The sequence below is a fragment of the Coenobita brevimanus genome, chromosome 26, assembly GCF_032717465.1.
Source record: "Coenobita brevimanus isolate Jiangsu-jjx chromosome 26, ASM3271746v2, whole genome shotgun sequence".
Lineage (NCBI taxonomy): Eukaryota > Metazoa > Arthropoda > Malacostraca > Decapoda > Coenobitidae > Coenobita > Coenobita brevimanus.
The window spans coordinates 41,835,011-41,859,005 of NC_136979.1; the positions used below are offsets into that span (position 1 = coordinate 41,835,011).

Sequence of the window (23,995 nt, forward strand, 5' to 3'; positions counted from 1 at the left end):
GAATGTACAGGCAGAAAAACATAGATAGATAGACTTATAGATAGATAGCTATAGATAGATAGATAGATAGATTTGTAGACTGAAAAAAAGGAAATACCAAATGAATTTAAAGAGAATATAGCTTCTAACATTTTACCTTCACTCTTCCTGTGCATTACGCCCTTGGAATACTTAATGAAGGATTAACATATAGACGAGAGAGAGAGAGAGAGAGAGAGAGAGAGAGAGAGAGAGAGAGAGAGAGAGAGAGAGCACAATGAACCTGCCATATTAACTGAGATGCAACAGTCCAGCACCTAGCCTAACACTTACTCTCTTCCTCTACATTTCGCCGATGGAATATGTAATTAACGATGTTCTTGACGTACACATACATAATATACCTAGATAGATACACAGGTAGGTATAGGTAGATAGATGAGTAGATAGGTAGATAGATAAATAGGTAGGTAGGTATAGATAAATGGTTATAGACAGATAGATAGATAGATAATTAGATGGGTAGGCAGAGAGGTAGATGGATGTAGACAGATAAGAGAGGAGAAGGTTGAAGACATAAAAACGTGCACACAGTAAAAGATAAAACAACGAACATACACTTCTAGAAATGACAAGAAGAAAAAAATGAAACACAAACATTTCAACAGCAAACACATCATTTCCCTTCCTCCTTCACGACACCCTCTTTGAATATTAATAAAGAGGATGTTCTTCGTCATACGATACGCCTTTGTCCCGCCATCTTGCCTATTTATATAAGTTGAATGTAAAGAGAAAAGGAAATGCAGAGAAAAATATATCCTAAGTGGGTGGGGGTTGTATCCTGTGTGACGTCATCTTCTGGGGATTTTTCCTCTCTCTCTCTCTCTCTCTCTCTCTCTCTCTCTCTCTCTCTCTCTCTCTCTCTCTCTCATTGATATCTAATATCATTGTTTTATTTTCTGTTCTCTTCTTTTGTTTTTTATAATTCTTCTGTTTCCTTTATAATGTTTTTCTTCGCCCTTCCTCTTCTTCATTTCTTCACTTTCTTTGTTTTCCTTCCCTCTGTTCTTTTTTATCTGTCTCTCTTTGTCCTCACGTCTACCCGAGCCACTCTCCCCTCCATATATCTCGGCCTCTTCGCCATCAGATCAGACATAATGGCAGGACACAAAGTAGAGAAGACCTTGCCAGCGCTTCGTAATAAACCATTCCTGAATTTAGTAAACTCGTGCAGCGGAATCAAGAACCAAAGAGGGGTTGGTATGGCTTTAATACCCCCCTCCCAAAAAAAAAAAAAAAAAAAAAAAACTTTTGTCGTCGTCCCTCTAGCTTTCGATGGCCTGGGCACCTCTTCCTTAGCGATTTATTTTGCATGACACCTTGAAAGTGTCTCGCATGTTGTTTGTCGTTTGCCTGACCCGTTCAGTTCGATTACGCTTTTTTTTTATTCTTGCCATCTCCAGCCAATTTTATAAACCATGGGATAGGCCTGAAGAAGTGGCAGGATTAGATACAACCAGCATTTACGCCCTCAAGGCACGAGGTAAATAGCATCACTTGGAGATAGCAAGACTAATGCAATAAAATACATGATCAGATTTAATTTGTGTAACGTATATTGCAAGATAGCGTTAAGATGGTAGAGAGCCTCCTAAGTCCACGAGAAGAGCTGATAAGGGTGAACTGCTAGTGCCTCCAAGTTCCTAACACCACTGCCCCCTGTCCACCCCAGACGACTGAGGGATGAGCCTGATCTGAACCCCTGGGGAACTCTCCTTTACGTAACCCAGACAAGACCACCTAGTTACGGGACACATTACCTATTTACTCTCTCAAGGTCTCTATGTTTCCTTTCTTCCACCCTTCTTTCCTTCCTTCCTTCACTCCTTCCTTCCTTCCTTCTTTCCTTCCTTCCTTCCTTCCCTCCTTCTTTCCCTGCTTCCTTCCTTCCTTCCTTCCTTTTTTGTTTCGATCTTTTGCGTTCCTCCTTTCGTCCTTTGCCTTGGGGAGAGAGAGAGAGACAGACAGACAGGGGGGGGGGGCAGATACAGACAGAGAGACAGAGCAATAACTTCCACGCGACCCATGTTTGGTTTCGAAATCTTTTGAGGCTGAAAAATGTCAAGAGAGAAGGTGAGGCTAAGAGGGAGGGAGGACGGGAGGGAGAGAGGGAGAAAGGATGAGAGGAAGGGGGAGGGAGGGAGGAAGGAAGGGAGGGAGGAGAGGGAAGAGATGAGGAAGGGAGGGAGGGGGTAGCATAGGAGTGAATATAAATCATAAGATGAGGTGGAAACGAGAGACGGAAAGAGAGGAGTAGGGAGAAGGGTTGGGGGGAAAGGGGGAGTAGTGGGAGGGTGGGGAGGATTGGGAGAGCCGAGGGTGGATGGGAGGGGAGGGGGAAGGTATGCAGTACACGTAAATCGTATAAGGAGATGGGGTGGGAGGGAGGAAAGGAGGAATAAGAAGAAATTAAAAAGGGTAAAGGTAGGGAGGGGGGGAAGTCAGGAAGAGGGAGAGGGGGAGGGGAGAAGATTGAGAGTACATGTAAATCGTGGCGAGAATGTTGAAGTGGGAGGGAAGAATGGAAGGGAAGATCAGGGAAAAGGAATTGGGAGGGATAGGGAGTAGAGGGAGCCGGAGGGAAGGGGAGGAGGGGAAGGAGGGTAGTGCTTGGAGGCAACAGGGAGTATATGAAATAGGTGGGATGGAGACAAAGTGGGAGGGAAGGAAGAATATGGAAAAGCGATAGGGAAGGATAGGTAGGGGAAGGATGGAAAGAAAGAATTTGACAGAAGGGGAGGGACAGATAGGTAGGTCTAATGGTGGAGTGGATTGTATGTGGACAGGACAGAATAGATGGCTAGAGATTTTGTTAGTAAGGGATATGGGAGATTGGTGTTTGGTAAGAGAGGGAGGGAGGGATGGAATGGGGATAGGTTAAGAGAGAGAGAGAGAGAGAGAGAGAGGATATTTTATGATTTTTCTCCAAATGCGCATCAAGGAGTGGTTCCTGACAATTCACATTCCTTACACCTTCACTCTCTATACCGTAAACACACACACACACACACACACACACACACACAGATACACAGAGAAGTACCCAAACACAGAGAGGCACTGAAACCTACAAACACGTAGAAAAACACCCACAGACGGACAAGTACTTACCCCGAAGTACACAGAAAATTCCCAAGGACACAGAAACACAGATAAAAGCTCCCTGTCACTGAGAAAAGCATCCTAACTCGGAAAACAGCCCAAGCACACAGAAAAGCACATAAACACGCAGAAAATCCCCAAAACACACAGAACAATCATCAACAAACACCTTGAGGAACTGGTTGATGTTAGAGGCTACTGTTGTTGTTGTGTATTGGTTGGGTATAATGTCTCCTGCCTTTTGGGGAAGATGGATGGGTTGGGCAGAGCGATGGTGATGTGGATGGTGATGGTGTTGGGGAAGGTTGGAGTGAGAATGGTGATAATAATGGTGGTAGATGGTTGAAATGGTGATAGTGGGGAAGGCTGGAGTGGTGGCTGTGAGAATTGTGATGATGAGATGTTGACGGTAATGGTGATGGTGGTGGTAATGCTGATTTGTACAGTGATGTGATGTTGATGATGGTGATAATGAAAGTGGTACCAGTGACTCTAGTTATGATGATTACGATGGTGATGATAGTAGTGATCAAGCGGCTAGTGATGAAAGTGATGACGGTGGTAATGACAAACAGTGATGATGATGATGATGATGATGATAATGCTGAAAGTGATGATGCCTACTGACCCTAGTGTCCTATCTCCTACCCCCAAGGTCGCTACTATCATAAACATGGCGCCACTCTCTCCTTCCTTCACCCCGTGTCTTCTTCATGCATTTTACTCAGCGGTTTATCCTTTAGTCTTTCTTATATCTTCTCATTCATTCCTACCTACTGCACCTCATTCCATCCTCTCCTTCCTTTCTTTCCTTTCATCCTTCCTACCTACTATCCTTCCTTCCTTGCACACTCCTTCCATCTTTCCTTCCTTGCACACTCCTTCCATCTTTCCTTCCTTGCACACTCCATCCTACACAGTCCCCCTCTATTCTACCCTGTTTTTTTCTTTCCTTCTTTGCCTCTCTCTTGCTTCATCAACCCTCCTTCCTTCAAGTGTCTTTCAACCTTTCCTCCCTCTCCATCACTCCTCCCTTCCTTCCTTCCTTCCTTCCTCCCTTCTTCTCTCTTTCTCTCCTTTCTGTTCCCCTCTTTTCCGTCGCTTCCTTCCTTCCTCTTTCTTACATTCCTCATTCGTTATGTGATATTCCACTCTTTACACCCTCCTTCCCCCCCCCTTCTCCCTTCCTCCCGTCTTTTCTTCTTCCCTCCCTCCTTCAGATTATCCCAACCTTTTCTAACCTTTTTCTCTCAAACCGGATTATCCCTGTCCTTCCCTCCACCCTATAGTCTCTCTCTCTCTCTCTCTCTCTCTCTCTCTCTCTCTCTCTCTCTCTCTCTCTCTCATATCCCAGCCTTATTTTTTCCGTATCTTCCTTCTCATCTCTTTCCCTCGTATTCCTCTCTCTCCGCCTCATTCCGTGTCCTCACTCCCTCCTTCAGCATTCCACTCTTCCCATCTTTTTGTCCATCCTCTTCACTCATTTTGTGTTAGTCCTACTCTTCATATTCCTCCTTTCTTATCTCCTTTCTTTGCTTTTGCATTCCTTCTTTTTCACCCCTTCCTCTCTCCTCTCTTCTCCTCCATCCCTAACTCCTTCTCATTCTCCCTCCCTCCCTCTCTCCCTCGTCTGCATTCTTCACTCCTCCCTCCTTCCTGATCTCCCTGCATAGTTCCCTTTCCGCCACTTTCTCTCCGTTTTGTTGATAAAGAGAAGGCCGCCCCTGACAGGGTGCTGCGTCAGATAATAGGGATGTGCAGTAGATCAATAGATAGGCAGTGAACAAATTGTGAATAGTCAGCAACGAATAGTGATGAATGTCTGAACAATATTCAAAGCGAAGGGAATATTTAGAAAAGACTGAGATAAGATGCCGAACTACAATTTTAAAATGAGTTGACAAAGAAATTCGCACGAAAGTTTAAAAAAAAAAAAAGGAATGAAAATTTGTAAAGATAGGTGGAAAATTTAAACTGATGGTGAATTTAAATGAATTAAAATATTCACGAAGCAATAAAATACCAAACTCGTAAGATATTTTGGATTTTCTTTCTTTAGTAGTGGAAGTGAAATTTTCCTAGGCAGACACATTTACTGGTGAACCTTGGCATGGATGGATAGCTGCAGTGAGGACGAGGGTAGATGAATATAAATAGACAAAAGAGGACAAAAGTAGATGGACTGGATGAGAACATGTAGATTGGATGAGGATACATAGATGGACGATAAATAAATACCATTAGATAGCAAGATACATACAAACGCGTATATAGAGAACAGATTGAGTGACAACTGATATACAGTAGAAGGGTGAGGATAGAGACTGAAAGATGAGGATTGATGTACGGAGCCGGTAGGACTAGCGTAGATCGAGTATATACAAAGAAAGGAGAGGCGGAAAGGTCAGATTTAACAAGCTGTAACTACCTCGTCCTTCCCACATTCCCATCACCTCGCAGCACGACAAGAACTGCACATACCTCGCCGAATTGGAAACAAAAAAAATGCAGGGAAAGGTTGTTCGTACAAAGAAAATAGACATGCTATATCAATCGATCGATCTGTGTCTATCTATCTATCTATCTGTCTACCTATATCTGTCTGTCTGTCTGTCTGTCTGTCTGTCTCTCTCTCTCTCTCTCTCTCTCTCTCTCTCTCTCTATATATATATATATATATATATATATATATATATATATATATATATATATATATATACGGTATATAATCATTTCATCATCGTGGAAAATGCACTCGTAAATTAATTTGTGTGTAATAATACCAGAGAAAAAATAATTAGCTGGTGTTCATGCAAAAAAAAAAAAAAAGGGGGGGCTAAGTCTTACTTGGAAAAAAAAAATCTTACCCAAACAAGAGGGGCACTCTGTGGAGCGGATCCCTCTGACAAGATCAACGTAATTTCCAAACCATTTTTCATGATGGACTAGGTTTTCTCATAATTGATTAGGGTTTCGCAAAAAGTGTTTTCCGGATCCAGAATCTGTAATACGATCCGGATCGGTCAAAAAAGTTATTTGATTGTTCCCTGGGACATGGGTTATCTTACGCACCAAATTTGGTCCATATCGCTCTTTTGGTTTTTGAGTAATCTTAGTAACAGACAAACAAACTAACAAACAAACTGATAAAAACGTACTCTCATTGTCGGAGAGAATTAGGTAGTCTGTGGTAATACAAAAAAAAAAAAAAGTGGGAATTTGGGAATCTATACTAGAAAAAAAAAAAGTTTCATTATTTTGTTGATGCCGAAAAAGCTACTCTCCCAAATTTAGCAAATGTGATTATACTAGAGAAAATACTAGGCAGTACGCGTTCATGCTGTAAGGAAAAGATTAGCGGTAGAGCATATTAAAGAATATGCGATTATACTAGAAAAACATACCACATAGTGTAGTAGTAGTGAATAATCTATTAATACTGTACTAGGAATACAGACACTCGTCTAAAAATGCTTAGTACTATGCCGTTTATATTCAGAAAAATATACTATACATCACATAATACATGGCGTTTATACTAGATATTGCGATATTTGGCTAAAAATCATGCTAGATGCCATGCTGATAATATATGGCACACATCCTAAACACTCTGCACTTATGTCAGGCGTGAGGCAGCGGATGGCGTGCGATTATATAAGAAGTAAATATAAATGAGTTCTATTCACTCATACAATTAACAGTGACGTCAGAACAAACGTGATCATACCAGGTTACACACACACACACACACACACACACACACACACACACACACACACACACACAAAGCTATAAATAATGATATGTAAAAAAAGAAATGTGTTCAGAACCAGCGAACAAAAAGATCCCATTCCACTCCACCAAATAACAGGAATCGAACGGACCGTCATTAGGGAAGGGCTCGAAGGTCATTGCTTGCTGTACTACCTGTTTTAAACCTTTTATTGTGATCACGTCTTATTTCGGTTGATCCTTGCTACCTCCACGCGATTTTTTTTTTCTTGCGTCGGAGGTCTCTTATAATGAAGGGGTTAATGAAAACTATATGTAACTCGAAATTTCTCCTCTAAATTAAATTATATAAAAACAAGAATAAACACACACACACACACACACACACACACACACGTCACTGGAATCTAGGGATTAAGCGCATCCGGAACACTGTATATTTGTTTTCCTTAGATACACAAACAGATTTACATAAGAACATCAATACTTTAAAAGAAAAAAAAAAAAGACGCATTAAGTAAGTCGTTTGGTCCATACTAGGCAGCTCCTGTAAAAAAAAAAAGGGGGGGGGGGAAAGAAGGGTTAGGTATGAGTAGACTACAAGAATATGTTGAGGATAAAAGAAGACTTGTTTTCATAGGACGGACAGGCTAAGGAACGGGTATTATCTTACCGTGTTTCGTATTTTTTACTGCAGCAATAAACCTTTGATACGAGAGGACCGGGATGCACAAACTGGAATGCAACTAGTTCTCTGTCGTAACTCGTATTTGTTTCCGTAGGAAGGACAAGGAAGGAAGGCGCAAAATCTCCCCTTGTCTCTCGTCCTTCCTGCCAAAGCTAGTTGTAATTACAAGAGAACAGTTATCCCCCTTCGTAACTAACACCTTTATTTGTAGGAAGGACGAGACGGGGAAAAAAAAAAAAAATACCATATTTCTAATCCTTCCTGCCAATGCAAGTGTCTGTTATGAGAGAGAAATTTGTCCTGACTTATTTTGTGCCAGAGCAAATTTCAGTAACGAAAACAATGATTATCCGGGGCTATTTTATGCTTGGCGACCCTGGCTTGATAATGGCGCGCTCTTTAAGATATTTACGAAACCGCGTAATTGTCATGTGTTTTTAAGCCCTATGAGGTTAATAGAGGGGGATTTTGTTAGTTTAATCATGGGAGGGGCTAATTAGGGTGTAAGGGTGAAGGGGGAAGGAGTGAGGCGGATAAGAAAGTGAAGGAAGACTACTTGTGTGTGAGTCATGGGGAGAACGGGACAAGGGGTAGTGTGGGATGATTCGGAACTCGAGTGGGCGAGGTGACTGGCGGTGCCATCCACTCTCATGACTATGCTCGAATGTTCCTATCTCTTCTTGGTCTTCCTCCGTGATATATTTTGTTTAGGAAAGGCGTAAGGATGGAAGGAAAGGCGAGGGAAAGGAGGGTTTAGGGAAAATAGCCGAGCATATGGTATGGCGAGGGCGGGTAAGGCTTGGCACCCGATGTTGTTGTCCTTGACGCGGGAACTTGCCTTGTCTTCCCACGCGGCCGCTAGGTGTCGCATGGCGAGATTGTTCTCATTATTTCGCCCTTAATTCCTCCCAGTAGCACTCCTAGTCCTCAGTTTTATGCCCCAGAGTACCAAAAATTAGTGAGATCATAGGTGTTGAGATTTGAAAGGTTGGTAGGAAAGCGAGAAAAATAAGGTGGTGTGTTATTAATCGCTGGCACTCCTTCCGTCCAGTCCGCTAGACCCGTCGTGCCTCACCGAAGATTACCAATTCAATCCTGGCAGCCACCCTACCCACAGCAGGCCACCTCTCCATCAATATCCAAGAGGAGAGAAAGGAAAATTAATCTAAAATCCCCGTCGATCATCGTCACACACTCCATACACTTTCTTTTGCTTCGATTTCATCCTGAGTGTGGGATATTCCAGTGTGGCCTCAGACTTTCTTGCCCACCCCTCGCCCTCCAGCTTAGACTTGGCAACACTGGTCAAGGCTAATCGCTGTGAAGAGGAGATCGAAACCCCTTAAATCCCCTTTGATCAGCTTCAAGTACTTGATACACATCTCTTTGCTTCTACTTGACCACGAAACGTTCAATTTCTCGAAACCCCTGACTTTCTTGACCTCCATCTCTTCTCTTCCCTCGATCTTACACTTGGCAACGCTGGTCAAGGCTGTCTGTTGTTTAAGGGGAAGCGACTTCATGGTGGGGTGGTAATGTGGCCCCCGGGGAGGTGGTGCTACTGCTGTGTGGTAATATGGCTAACGTTCTTGAATCAGGTGAGGACAAAGTGGAAATTGGAGTTTGACGAATTTGCCCGAGCCTGTCCTGTAATTGCCAGTGCCGTAAAGAATACAAGATGGTGTTACTAATATATAATGTTGTAGTTATAAGAGTGTGCTGAATTGCTTGAGTCTGCCCTGTGATTCCCAGTGTTTTGAAGAAAACTGTGTGGTGGCATTATATTGTGCTACAAGTGTTTGGTGATTTTTTCCGAGTCTGTCCTTTGATGCCTAGTGTCTGGAAGAAAATGGGGTGGGGTATCATTGTTTTATTTTAGAAGTTTGATAAGTGTGCATGAGTCTGTCATGTAATTCCCAGTTCCTTGAAGAAAACGGAGTGGCGTGGCATTGTATTCTTACAGTTACATCGGTGTTTCTATAATAATTATATTACAGTAATAAGATTTGCCATTGTTCTTTGATCCTGCTGTTTGATGAGTCCATCCTGTATTCCCAAAGCCTGAAAGAAAACGTCATGGGGTGTTGTATCATTGTGTTACAGTTACTGTACATAGGTATTTATATCATTAATTAGTACCGTATTACCGTAGCGAATATTACTATTGTTCCATAACCCGTTTAGCTTTTAGTGATTACATTTGTTAGATGTAAAATTGATATTAAGTAACGGGGGGGGGGGGTTAGTACCTTGATAGAGGTCGAATTTGTTTAAAATGGAGATCTGGTGGGGGAATATAACATGAGGGAAGCTCTACCAGTATGGAGTGGGAGAGCATGAAGGGAGGAAGTTTTTGTGTAAAGTGGTTAGAAGAGGAGGTAGATCAAGAGGATAAAGCGGGAGAGTATATGAGGGAAAATGTGGAAAATATATACAGTATGCGTATGTGTGAGAAACTTGGAAGATGAAGAGCCAGACCAAGAATGAAATGTAGGAGAGGTGGAGAGGATACATGAGAAGGGTGGAGTTTGTGAGTGAGGAGATTGAAGGAAGAGATAGACAGAGAATGAGATGTAGGAAATGTTGAGAGGACACATGAGAAGGGTGGAGTGTGTGTAAGTGAGGGGGTTGGAGGAAGAGATAGACCAAGAATGAAGTTGAAGAGGAGGTGGAGAGGATCTAAGAGAGGGGTGAAGTGCATGAATGAGGGGGTTGGAGGAAGAGATAGAGCAAGAATGAGATGTAGTAGAGATGGAGAGAGTACAGTGAAGGACATTAGAGCGCCTCCGATTGCATCACTATTTCTCACTTCCCTGTGTGAGCTAATATTCCTAAGCTTAGAGAGGATCTGTATGTTCCTCTGCCTATACATGATTCTCTTTGATCCGGTACGTCAAGGATGAAATTGACGGACATGCCCTAAGTGTGAAGTAGACGTAGAAGATAAGTGCAACGCAGAGGATAAGTGGATGCACTTTTTTTTTTTTCCCCTGCTGTACAGTACATGAGAGGGGTGGAGTGCTTTGAGAAGATTAAGGGTCGTTGCCTAGTAGGGACAAAAATACCTTGAGGTCCTTTTGTCGAGGCCATCCCTCAGCAGACGTCACAGGATATAAATAGGTAAATATTGATGCGAAGATTGATAAATATGAATGAATATAAATACACGACGTGATGGATCTGATAAACTGATTGGCAGGCAGCTAGAAGGGTACAGACTGATAGGTAATTGGATTGACTGATGTATGAATGGTGAACAGAAAATACTCAAGATTGATTGAGGGATGTGTGGATAGATGTGTGGATTACGGATAGACAGAGGGTCAAATAGATATAGCTGCGCGGATGGATGGAGAGTTAGATGAAGAGGTAATAAATTTTAATAAATACCTAATTCAATAAAAGTCTACCAGGTGTTGTGCCGCCTGCTAAACGTAATGACTCAAGAACATGCCACAGCGTACTGCGTCCTTGAGCCCGTATCTTTGTGGGCCAAGTAGACTCCCTGGCTCCTCCTCCTCACCTGTTTATCTTTGCATGCGACACGGTAATATTGTCTTGCATTTTATTGAAGCAAACTGTATGGATATGAGTATGGGATAAATAACATGCAGCATTTGAACGTAAAATAGGTATTAATGCAAACTAAGTAGGTATGATTGTCTGTATTCGTCCGAGGGATTTGGCCATTCTTACAAATTGAATACTGTAAGCGTGGTTGCATGAATTTCGATAAGCCTTAGGTATGAGGAGGGAATGAGTCTCCTTGTTTACTAGTCAAGTGAACTGAAAGGGGTTAGGGGCTTTTGCCAGATCAGAATAAACACTCTGTAATAAGCTAAACACGACATACGTAATATGAACGTCTGTTATGCAAGCGTTAATAGGTAATGGAAAAGTATGTTCAAGTATTCTAAGCTCACGACAATCCGGCTCATACATAACATAAAGGAAAATAGCATGATTATAGACTTGTATGAAAATTGAACTGTTCATGAAGAAGAGTTAATGAGTCGCTGCTGTCCAGAAATCTGTAGTTGAGGAAGTGGTGTTGATTGATCCCAAAATTAACCCATTTACTCCAATGACTTTTCTGTATTTTTATTCTTCCTGTCTACTAGAGGCCTGTTCTAAGTTTGATCAAATTTTCCAATTATAGCAAGAATAAAATATGAAAACTGGCCATCGGATTGAAGAGGTTAAAAAAATAGTTGGGGAAGAAGTGCTAGTAGGCCATCAAATCCAAAAATAAATAGCCAAGGAAGAGGTGTTTGTCAGGCTCCTAAGTCCACGAGTAGCGTCCTTGAGCATTGGCGTGGAGGGGAATATGTTATCAGCGTGTCTCTTATTCTTATTAACCCCGCCACCTCTCTTTGTTCTCCACCTGCCTCACGGTAATACTACTACAGCATCTAATTACCTGTGTGTAATCTCTCTCTCTCTCTCTCTCTCTCTCTCTCTCTCTCTCTCTCTCTCTCTCTCTCTCTCTCTCTCGAATATTCTTGAATGTGGCTTCTGTTATTATTTTCCTTTTTTTCGATATTTGATTTCTTGGAACGATGACTGCGGGACCTCTTATTTTGTTTCATATTTTATTATGTTTATCGGAAGGAGTATGGTTATATAAGGCGTGTAATAAGTGACCGCAAAGGTTTAATATTTAGTAGACTAACCAGTCATATTATTTCCCAGAAGCTTGATTATCCAGTAGCTTGATTATCCTGAAACCTGCTTATCCTCACACCTGATACTGCAACAGATTATTTATCCAGATGCATTATTACCCAAACAGGTAGTCACCCAAACCCCCTGTTATCTAGTAAACTATTTATCCAAGTACTTGATTATCCAGTACGTTGATTGTCCAGTTATTTAAGGTACCTGATTGTCCGCACAGATTATCGAGTTAATTAATTATCCAGTCACCTGGTTATCAAGATGCCATCATGTTAAAGGGCATGATAAAGCCAGAATCATGCATTGACACACCCATTGTTTTTTTATATTTTGTTGTTATTAATACCAAAGATTTTCAGGACGATAACAGCGAATTAACCCTCCCATTCTCTCTTCCCCAGGTTTCTGCTCAATTGAACTTAGGACAAGGACTCCAAAGAGAGATCTTCTTTCTCAACCTCGAGGACGGCTACTTCGGGTGCCAGGTAAACGAATCGACAGAGGTGCTTCAGCTGTTCGAAGTCTCCAAACTCTGTGACGGCACACCCAACTGCTTCCTTGGCTCCGATGAGAACTTCAACGAGTTAAAATGCACAAGTGAGTATACATTCCATTTCTTCTTTCTCCGGTAATCCTGGTAGAATTCATAGTTTCTGATTGGTGGGTTTGCCCAGCATTTCCAAAGCCTTGAAGAAAATGGAGTTGGATGTCATTTCATTTCGTTGCGGATACATGGGTATTCTCATTTACTCCATCGGTACTATGGCGTTTTTCTCCCTTTGGCTATATATTCCCTAAATTCTTGTTGCCTTTTTTATTAACTTCAGCGTCTTTAAAGGCAAAAAAAATTCTTTGTGCTATAGTTCTTGGTCCATATGGAGTTTTTTACACATTTCAAGTGTTGTTTTTTGCTTTCTTCTCTAAGTATGTTTTGATCTTTCCGTGAATCTGTTGAGAACTTCGAGCATAATAATATGCACCAGTGAGGTGACAGTATTGTTTGTGGCAACCCCCTCTGGGATTAAGACGTCTGGCTGTTGTTATAGTATTTCTTTTTTCCTTTCCTCTTTGCCCAAGGTAGTGTCTGTCTGCTTCATTTTTGCCCGTGTTTTCTGACACCATATAAATTTTTTGTAGCTATTTGTGAAGGACTCCACCGGCATTACTATACAAGATAATTTTACTGCGACTGAAGTGCTTATTTTCACTTTATCGGAGTACGATTTTGAAACCGGTTGTACTTCCCTCTAATACCAGAAGATATTTTACTTCCACCATTAGACTCCTCATTTTTTCTTACTTAATATGCCACTGGGAACGCAGAAACCGGTCGCACTTTATTTTGCTAGAAGGGTCAAGTTGTTGTCAGGGTTGGATCTGGGTGGATGTTGTGAAGGGCTGGTTGTGATTGGGGAACATAAGCTACTGGTTTAGTGATAGTGCTGTGGTGCAGGGATGATTTTTATTATGCTAATTCTTACGTCTCCCCATTTTTTCTTTGTTTTTCTCATGTCTTGTTGTGTTCCCTGTTGTCATATTTTTTTTTTTTACGTTATCGCTTGGTTACCCCCCCCCCTTTTTTTCCTGTTTCTTACATATTTTTGTGTATTTCCTCTTACCTTTTATTTTATTCTTCTCTACTTTCCTGTTCTCACAGACGAAACATTCTCTCTCTCTCTCTCTCTCTCTCTCTCTCTCTCTGTAGATCTTCTCTTTTCTCACCCTCACCTCCTACCACCCTCCTCGCCCTTCCTTATCCTCACCCCGATTATTCATACACACGATTATCCACATTCGATTATCCATACACCTGATTATCCAGATACCTAATTATACAAACATCTGATTATCGGCACACCTGATTATCCGTATTAGTAATTATCCGTACTCCTGATTACCCGCACACCTGATAATCTGAATATCTAATTATCTAAACACCTGATTATCCTCACACCTGAAAATACACATCCATCCATGTCCATCCATCCATCCATCCAATCCTATGTTGCCCCATGAGGAGTGTAGGAGCCCGGGGTTAGGCAAGTTGGTCCTGCTTGAAAATGCACACACCTGATTATCTCTCTCACCTTCACGTACCTCCTCCCATACCCTTCCTCACCCTCTCCCTAACTCTTCCTCACCTTCAGCTTATATCAGAATTATGAGGACCAGTTCCTTATAAAGCGACCTCAACCTTGAACATTCTCCCCTCACGCAACCTTCAACCCCTCCACCCCCATCATACTGCACATCCCCACGCCCACCATACTGCACATCCCTACCCCCACCATACTGCACCCCCACCCCTACCATATTGCACACCCCCACCCCTACCATATTGCACACCCCCACCCCTACCATATTGCACACCCCCACCCCCTACCATACTACACACCCCAATCCAATTCACTCTAACCTGTTTATCGTCACCCCGCCTTCCACCTCCCCATCATTCCTCCCCCCACTCGACCTTCAGCCACTCCACCCCCACCATACTTCACCCACCTCATTCACCCTGACATGTCTTTTCCCACCCCACCTTCCACCTGTCCATCGTAAATCCCCTCACGCCCACTTCAACCTCACCAGTCCCCCTCCGCCGTCCCTCCTCACCCCACTTTCCACCCCATCACCTCCACTCATCTCATCTCCCTTCATCACAGCCATACCTTCCCTCACTCCACCACCCCAATTCCTCTCCACCGTCGACTTCCACCGTACCTTATCTCCCTTTCTGTACTCTCCCAAACCAACCTATCCCCCTCCTTTACCCTGCCACACTTTCCACTTCCTCCCCATCTAATCTTCCCTCTTCCCCACCTTACCCACCACTCCTATCCCTCTTCCTCACCCCACCTCCCGCCTGGCCTGTCCCACACACATGTTGCACCAAATTAAGACTAGAACTGATCATGTTGACTGTCATTAACAAGATAAACGGCCTTGGTTCCTGGAATGAGAGAACGTTGTCATCCTCACCTCCACCAGTCATCATTATCATCACTGCCACTGCCAGTACTGACTCATCATCATCATCATCATCATCATCATCATCATCATCATCACTGCTACTACTACTCCTGCCATCATCATCATCATCATCATCATCATCATCATCATCACTGCTACTACTACCCCTGCCATCATCATCATCATCATCATTATCATCATCATCATCATCACTGCTACTGCTACCCCTGCCATCATCATCATCATCACTGCTACTACTACCCCTGCCATCATCATCATCATCATCATCTTCACTGCTACTACTACCCCTGCCATCATCATCATCATCATCATCACTGCTACTACTACCCCTGCCATCATCATCATCATCATCATCATCATCACTGCTGCTACTACCCCTGCCATCATCATCATCATCACCATCATCATCATCATCATCATCACTGCTGCTACTACCCCTGCCATCATCATCATCATCATCATCATCATCATCATCATCACTGCTACTACTACCCCTGCCATCATCATCATCTGCACCATCACTGCTACTACTACCCCTGCCATCATCATCATCATCATCATCATCATCATCATCATCATCATCATCTGCATCATCACTGCTACCACTACCCCTATCATCATCATCATCATCATCATCATCACCACTGCTACTACTACTCCTATCATCATCATTATCTCTCTAACCCTACTCTATTTCCCATTAATACCTTTTCACTGTGAGTTCTTCTGGTTTGTGTGTAGACAACATTTACATCCTTGCTCGTTAGCCTCTCAGACTTCACGTGAATTTGGCCTGTTGTTAGCAAGAATAAAGCAGTCCCCTGATCCGTGAGAGAGGAGGCGTGTGATTGGCTGCTTCCCCGCTCTGCACCGTTGCGTCGGCTTCTCAGATTGGCTGAATGAATGGCAGGGTTTTACTCGCTTGGTTAGCCTTACGTGAGGTTATGGGTGTTTGGAGGTGGAGATGACGGGTTTGGAGGTTATTTAGGAAGTAGTAAGGATTAGTGTTTTTAGGGTGATTTAAGGGCTTTGAAGGTAAAAAAAAAAAAAAAGCTGCTTTTAGGGATGCTTAGGTACTGATAACGGGAGGAGAACTGTTTTAAAAACGGTCTAGAAGCTGGCAAAGTGAAAATGATTACTTTTAAAGGTGGTGTAAGTGATGGACAGGTAAAATTAATTTTTTTAGGGTAATTTAAGTGCTTGTAAGGATAGAATAAACACCTTTGTGACGGTTAAGGTTCTTGCAAGAAGAAAATTACTTTATTTTGATTTGGCCGGGAGCTGGTTGTTTGAAAATGGTCTTTTTTAAGGTTGTGTAACGATAGAACAACTGTTTTTAAGGTTGTGTAGGAGTTGCTAAGGATAGAATGATTGTTTTTAGAGTTGTTAAAGAGCTGAGAATTTAAAGTTGTTAAAGAGCTAAGAACGTGAAAATTATTGCCTTTAAGGTTGGTTCGAGGATTCTAAGGCCAAATGATTGTTTTTAGAGTGGTTTAATATTTGTAGGGATGGAATAACTGGTTTTAGCCCATCCATCAAGCCCAGTGTCATACATTCTAGGTCTAACACTTCTTATAATCAGCCCGTTCTATTACGCTCTTAAATTGCCTTTTGGTCCATCTCTTCATGTAGTTATCTCATCTGCATACTCTTGTAACTTCTTGGTCTGCCTCTCTTCCTTCCAGCCATCCCCCTCTCACACACTATCTTCACCAACCTCTCACTCTTCCTTCGCTCCATATTCTAATTCCAGAATGAGACCATGAGGTTATCTTGGTCTGCCTCTCTTCCATCCAGCCATCCCCTTCTCACACACTATCTACGCCAACCTCTCACTCTTCGGTCGCTTCATATACTAACACCAGAACGAGGCCATGCACTTACCAGGGTGTGTTATGGTATGTAAATGAGATGGGATCGTGGCTGTATGCAAATGGGTCCTTAGTGTTGGTCATTAGGCCTAGTGATAGAAATCCTGAGACCTGTGTGGGAATCCCTGTTAATTGGCTGCTGTCTAAACTTGAACCCGTAGACTTAGAAATTTGATCAAGTAGTCCCATGCAGATTTACCCTTTCAGCCCAAGGACTTTTTTCTGTTGGATCAGGTAGGCCAATGCAGATTAACCCCTTCAGCCCGAGGATCTTTTTAACTTTACTAAGACTACTGCAGACGATTTTAAGTCAGAAAGACCTCTGGGAGGGAAGAGATCTGTGGTGGTTGTATCTAACTCCGCCGGTGATGACAAGGGTAACAAAAAAGTTCTTGTAGTAAAGAGGTTCATCTTTTTGTTTTATATTATTATTATAGGCTACCAATAACATTTTAGCTTGATATCATATTGGCCTATCTAAAAACTCCAGTTAATTCAGAGTGTCCATGAATTAACCATATAGAAATAGAATTTAAAAAAAAAATCCTGTTTAGATGTCGTAGTACTGTATATATATATTTTTTTACATAGCACGAAAATCAGATAGGGCTGTGTAGAAATGACAACTGTTTCGAATTATCTTCGCACTGACCATACAGACACAGGTGGAATCAGGAAGGTCCGTGCAGGTAACGTCACTGATCCAGTTTTTACATGTATTTACCATCAACACATGGCGCTGGAGTCAGGTAGGCTTAGGGTAGGAGGAAATCGAAGGCCATCTTCTTTGTACCAGTTTTTGTTTATGGATCTTACCCACCCCATTCATTTGCGGGAGATTCGATTAGTTTACTGTTAATGATGATGATGACGATGATGATGGTGATGATGATGATGATGATGATGATGATGATGTGCAAATTTAAACCCCAGCGGCGAAAATCGAATAGGATTAGGCTTATGTAAAAAAGTTGTTATGCATTCAGCCATTATTATTATTACGCAAAATTTATGTGTTCAGATGAAAGTGAAGGAATGATGAGATGAATGGAAAACACAATAACGGGAAAAATTGGGGTGGGGTGAACTGATAAATGAACGAAGATGAAGGAAGGAAAAGATGAATGGAAACGCAAATGAAATAGAAAGTTTTGGCGAATAAGTGAATGAAGGAATGCTGAAGAAATGAAGAGATGAAGAGAAGAGACAAGTGATTGGGCAAGTTTAACGAAAGAATGGATGAGTGACCGACAGTGAAGGAGTGGAGAGATGAATGTGAAACACAAGTGACAAGGAAAGTTTGAGGTGAATGAATGAATGAAAGCGAATGATCGTAGTTGTGGTAATTGCAGTTGTATTTGTAGTTCTAGTAATTGGTTAGATCTAGATGGTAGAGGCTAGGGAAAGTCTGAGAACGGATTTTGATTTCATGGTGCGGTTGATGTGATCTCTCAGGGATGTTTGGAGAGAGAGAGAGAGAGAGAGAGAGAGAGAGAGGAGGGAAATGAAATGATGAGAGATAAACAAAAGAAGTGGAAAAAGGCAATAATGTCATATAGAGAGGAGAAAGTGAAGTAAAAGAACGAAGGGAAAGGGAAAGGGTGACTGGTGAGAAGGAAGGAAAAGGGAAAAGGAGGAGGGAGAAGGGGGAGTGGGAAGACAGGAGGGAGGGAGGAAGGGAAGGAAAAAAATATGACATAGGGAAAGAGAAAGAGTGAGTGTGATTAAAGAGGAGGGAAACATGAAGGGAGGGAGGGAAGAAAGAAAAGAGTGAGAAAGGGAAGAAATGAGGCAGTGATGGAGGGAGAAAGGGAGGGCAAGAGGAAATGATGGAGGGAAAAAGGGAGGGCAAGAGGCGGTGATGGAGGGAGAAAGGGAGGGCAAGAGGCAGTGATGGAGGGAGAAGGGGGGGAAAGAGACAGTGATAGAGGGAGAAAGGGAGGGAAAAGGGCGGTGATTGAAAGGGAAAGGGAGGGAAAGAGGCAGTGATGGAAGGGGAAAGGGATGAAGGTACCATTAAGGGAAAAGTTGGCCGGTGTTCGAAACTCAAACTTGTGGTGTGGTGGACGGACGTGAAGGTTATTACGATTGTGGTGGTGTGGTGGTATGTGGTAAAGTGTGGTGATGATTGTGGAGGGTGGTGATGGTGGGGTTAGTGGTGGTGTGATGCGGTGATGAGGATGGTGGTAGTGAAGTATGGGAATGATTTTGTGGTAATGGTGGCTGTGGTAGTGGTGGCTTTGGTAGTGGTGGTAATGGTGAAATTTGTTGTACTGATAATGGTGGTGATGGAAGTAATGGTTGTGACTGAAGAAAGCTATAGTTATGGTGATGATGGATGAAAGTGCTGATGGTAATGGTGATGACTGTGGAATTAGTGTATATGTTACTGACGATGGCAGCTGTAATGACTGTGTAATTCCCATGAGAAAAATGAGGTTGGTGGGATCCAGAAACAAGGAGGGGAAAGAACGGTAGTAGAACTGTCAGCAAAGTGTCCAGTGAAATGGCCGACACAGGCAGTCACACAACATTCAAGCCTTCGAAGTCACACAACATTCAAGCCTTCGAAATCTTAGCTCCACGAGCGAGAACCATCCTCTTTTTTTTTTTTTTTTTTTTTTTTTTTTTTTTTTTTTTTTTTTTTTTTTTTTTTTTTTTTTTGTGTGATAAGCAATTTGTATACATTAATGTCACCATCCATACATGCATAAAGTTATCTCATACAGAGCCATAGTTCAGTCGCATTAACTATGCTTCTTTCAATTTAACTTTGCCCAGATGTCTGTCCATTTGTAGCTTGTTTTCACGTAGCGCAGTGGCAGAAAAAGACAATGACACGGCTCTACACCAGTTCAGTAGCACTTCTTTGTGACTAACATCATATTCTAGTGTTATTCTATTGTTGCAACTTACACTTCAAAATGGGGAATTAGCAATTTTCGGCCAAAACAAAGTGAAAAGAGTATAGACGGAGATTTTCCTTTTGCAGTTTATTTCATGTAGCTCAGTGGCAGAGTAAGACAAAACAACGGCTCTACATCCAGTACATCGAACTTCTTTGTTACAACTCAACATTCATAAAGGAGAGATATCAGTTTTACGCCAAAGTGAACAGAGTATAGTGTGATGGCGTAAATGAGGACACAGATCGATATATTTAGTCCAGGTTTCTAATTCAAATGCCATGAAAGCTGAGACTCGTTTCGCTTCGACAAGCGGTGGTCAAGAAAGTAATTAAATGTAATTTGGAATCATGCTTGGGTGATTTCGGGTCAATTTCTCTACCTGGTGATTAGGAGGTTGACGAAGTTATGGAACGAAGATGTGGGGGGAATTGGGGGAAGTAAGTTGTGGGTAGATAGGGAGAGGAAGAGAAAATTGTGAGGGAAATGGGAAGTTTGAAGAAAGTGTAGTGAGGAGTTGTGAGGAGAATGAAGTTTGAGAATAAGTTGTGGGTAGATGGGTGGGAGTTATGGGAGACTTGAGGTGAAAGAAATAGGTTATGGGAATATAGGAAGATGGTGAATAATTTGTGATAAATTGGGTAAAAGAGAAGTTTCGAGAATGCAGAAGGATTCTTGGATAGATATCTTGGAGAAAATATTGGGGAAGGAGCTGAGAATCAGGGTTAATTAAGGATCGAATTTAATGGTTGTCGTGGAGTCGATAGGCATAAATCTAAGCCGTTTTCTTCCTCTTGGAAAGATGTATCAAGATGAGGCACGTCTTACATATGCAGACCAAAACGCAATATGTCCAGGCGTCTTGATATGTATAATGTTGATTTTCTTTTCCTTTTATATATATATATATATATATATATATATATATATATATATATATATATATATATATATATATATATATATATATATATATATATATATATATATATATATAAGATCGCTTGCTGCACCTTTTCACCCATTTAGTGAATAAGTTTACCTTTGAATGTGCATAGAAAAGGCTGTAGAAATGTTGGTTATGGGGCCTAGGAATGTTAGTTTCGTGTGCAGTATTCCTTGGTTCGTTGTTATCCTGTTGCCGGTTTCAGGGGATTTTTATTCGAAATTCAGGTGTTCTGGTGTTCCTCTTTGTTGTTACTTGCTGGTCCTTCGTTTGCTGTTGCTGCTGAAGATACTTTTTTTTATTTTGTTATTTGATGTTCCTCTGTTATTGTTATTTGATGTTCCTTTGTTATTGTTATTTGGTGTTCCTTTGTTATTGTTATTTGATGTTCCTCTGTTATTATTATTTGTTGTTCCACTGTTATTGTTATTTGATGTTCCTCTGTTATTGTTATTTGATGTTCCTCTATCCTTGTTTTTTGATGTTCCTCTGTTATTGTTATTTGATGTTCCTGTTTTTGTTATTTGATGTTCCTCTGTTCCTGTTACTTGATGTTCCTCTTATTGTTATTTGATGTTCCTCTTATTGTTACTTAATGTTCCTCTATTCATGTTATATGATGTTCCTCTGTTCTTGTTATTTGATGTTCCTCTGTTATTGTTATTTGATGTTCCTGTTAGTTATTTGTTGTTCCTTTGTTATTGTTATTTGATGTTCCCTTGTTTGTTGTCGTCGTTGTCTAGGATCCATCAAATAGTTTCCTCATAACTGTGGTGCCATTAGCCAGCCGTGGGAGCAGTAATGACAGTGCTGTTCCCTCTAATTGCCCTTCAGGGTAGTTAACGAGGTCTCCAGGCTTGTTCCCACCGCCAGTGCTCCCTCTCCCACGCATCCTCGGCTCATCCAGGCTTTTTTGACGCGTTCTTGACTTTCAGAGATGTTGCGGTCTCGGGGAAATTAGAGCGACTTTTGCTTCTTTTGAAAACTTTTATTTACCTTTTTTTTTTTTTGACACTGGTATGGAGCAATTAGGTGTTTTCGTATACGGTCATGTTTTGTTTTTATTTATTTATTTATTTGTTTTTGTACAGTGGCTGGGTTTGTAGTAGTTTGCATTATTTTGTACGTGCAACCTTTTTTTTTATGTGCGTGTGTATGTCTCCATAGAACGAGTATACTGTAAAGTTCTTATTATAGCCTTTTTTTTTGGTTCATATTTCAGTATTTGTTTTTCACTTACGTTCTTTGTTGTGTATTCACTGTCTTTTATATTTTGTAACCTTTTTGTGTTATTTGTACTTCCGTTGTGCTGTTACTGGAATTATTAATGTTTCTTTTTGTGTGTTGTCTCTCTTTTTTCTTACTGGGAAATGCTTGTCACTTGCTGCCATTGTCTCGGGTATTCGTTGTTATCGTATGTTTTTATCTTTTTCCCCTTATAACTGTTAGTATTGCTCGTGTTTCAGTTTCTTCTGTTTTATGTCTTCTTGAACCAAATTTTCTTCCTTAATTACCAGTAACTGTTACAGTTTCTTGATTACCTAGAAAGCCTTCTTGTTTTGTTTCATCTTTGAAATTATTTTCCTTTTATTTATGATAGAAACAAAATAACTTTTTATATCATTTCTTTTTTTTTTCTGTTTTTGAGTTCTGAAATATTAATCATATATGAAGCAAGATGTTTTCGTATGTGGCCAACCAAATTGTGCTTTTAATTTCCATCAGAACAACGTAATACCATTTTAATTCCAGTTGTTTCATCGTCTTGTACTGTCAACTTCATTTACCATTTACAGAGCTTAATTCTTGTCCATTTTTATCTCCAGTCACCATTGAATCAAATTATTGTCTTCTGTCTCAATGTGTTGTATGTCCTCTAATATATTGCCATCCTTTTCCCCCTAGACAACTGCCCGTACACGCAAGGCTACAACTGCGTCAACGGTGCCTGTCTGGACGGCCTCTGCCACTGCAACGATGGCTATGGCGGATGTGGCTGCGAAAGTCTAGGTGAGTAGCAAATTGGGTTTTCATAATTAACATGCAAAAAAATAATGTTAAGAGGCCACAAACAGAAATAAACTGGTATGAATGAGGCACCAGGGAGTCTCTTAAGCCCACAAGAATATATAAGATGACCTAAGTGTGCGTAATTCATAAATATATCCAGATGGAAAAGGAAACAGTAATTTCCTGAAAGATGTGTGTTTTCATCGGGGGAAGGGGGAGGACGGGAGTAAAATTTGATTACACGAAAGAGGTCGTGATATTCGTGTTTCCATTTTCATATATAGTGAAATGCATTGTAGATCTGTAATGCCCTTTGTTTGCTTATTATTTGAACTTTTGATGTTACTTTCAACCAAGTATTTTAAGTTTTCTGTACATTTGGACATAATTTTTTCCGGTTATAATGGCCTATGAACCAGTTTGTATCTGTTCTGTCAGTGCTTCTTTGTTCTTCATTATTGCAGTTCCTTTACCATCGTGACATTTACCTCGCCTTATATGCCTGGTATTTTTCAGGACTTTATAATGCCTAGAAAGTCAGGGGAAATGTCAGCTAATTATATCAGACGAAGGAAAAGATGGAGGAAGAGGAAAAGGGGGAGGGGAAGAGGAGGAAGAAAAAGGAGGAAGAGAGGAGAGAAAATGTGGGCAGGGAAAAGGAGGAGGAGGAGGGAGAGAAGAAACTTTAGAGGAAACTGAGTAGGAGGATGGGGATTAGTACGATATATATATATATATATATATATATATATATATATATATATATATATATATATATATATATATATATATATATATATACACACACATACACACACAGAGGGGGGGTATGAAGCGAGCGGAGGATGGAAATAGAGAAAGAGAGGGGAAGAAGAAAACAGAGGAAGAGGAGACTGAAAAAATAGGAAAGTGTGTGGAAGAGTGGTAGAGAGAAAGGGAGATAAGGAACGTGGAAATGGAGGAAAGGAATGGTATCTCCAATCTTTTTTTTTTTTTTTTCAGTTCCTTCTATTTACTATCTCCCATT

At 41.2% G+C, this 23,995-nt stretch overlaps 1 protein-coding gene across 1 annotated transcript in view; it reads left to right on the forward strand.

Annotated features, from left to right (window-relative positions):
• Positions 1-23,995, forward strand: part of dpy (fibrillin-like protein dumpy) — a 442,341-nt gene that overhangs the window by 56,292 nt on the left and 362,054 nt on the right. The window contains 2 exon segments of the mRNA XM_080267992.1: positions 12,646-12,841; positions 22,864-22,968. Coding sequence (XP_080124118.1) covers positions 12,646-12,841; positions 22,864-22,968 — 301 coding nt within the window.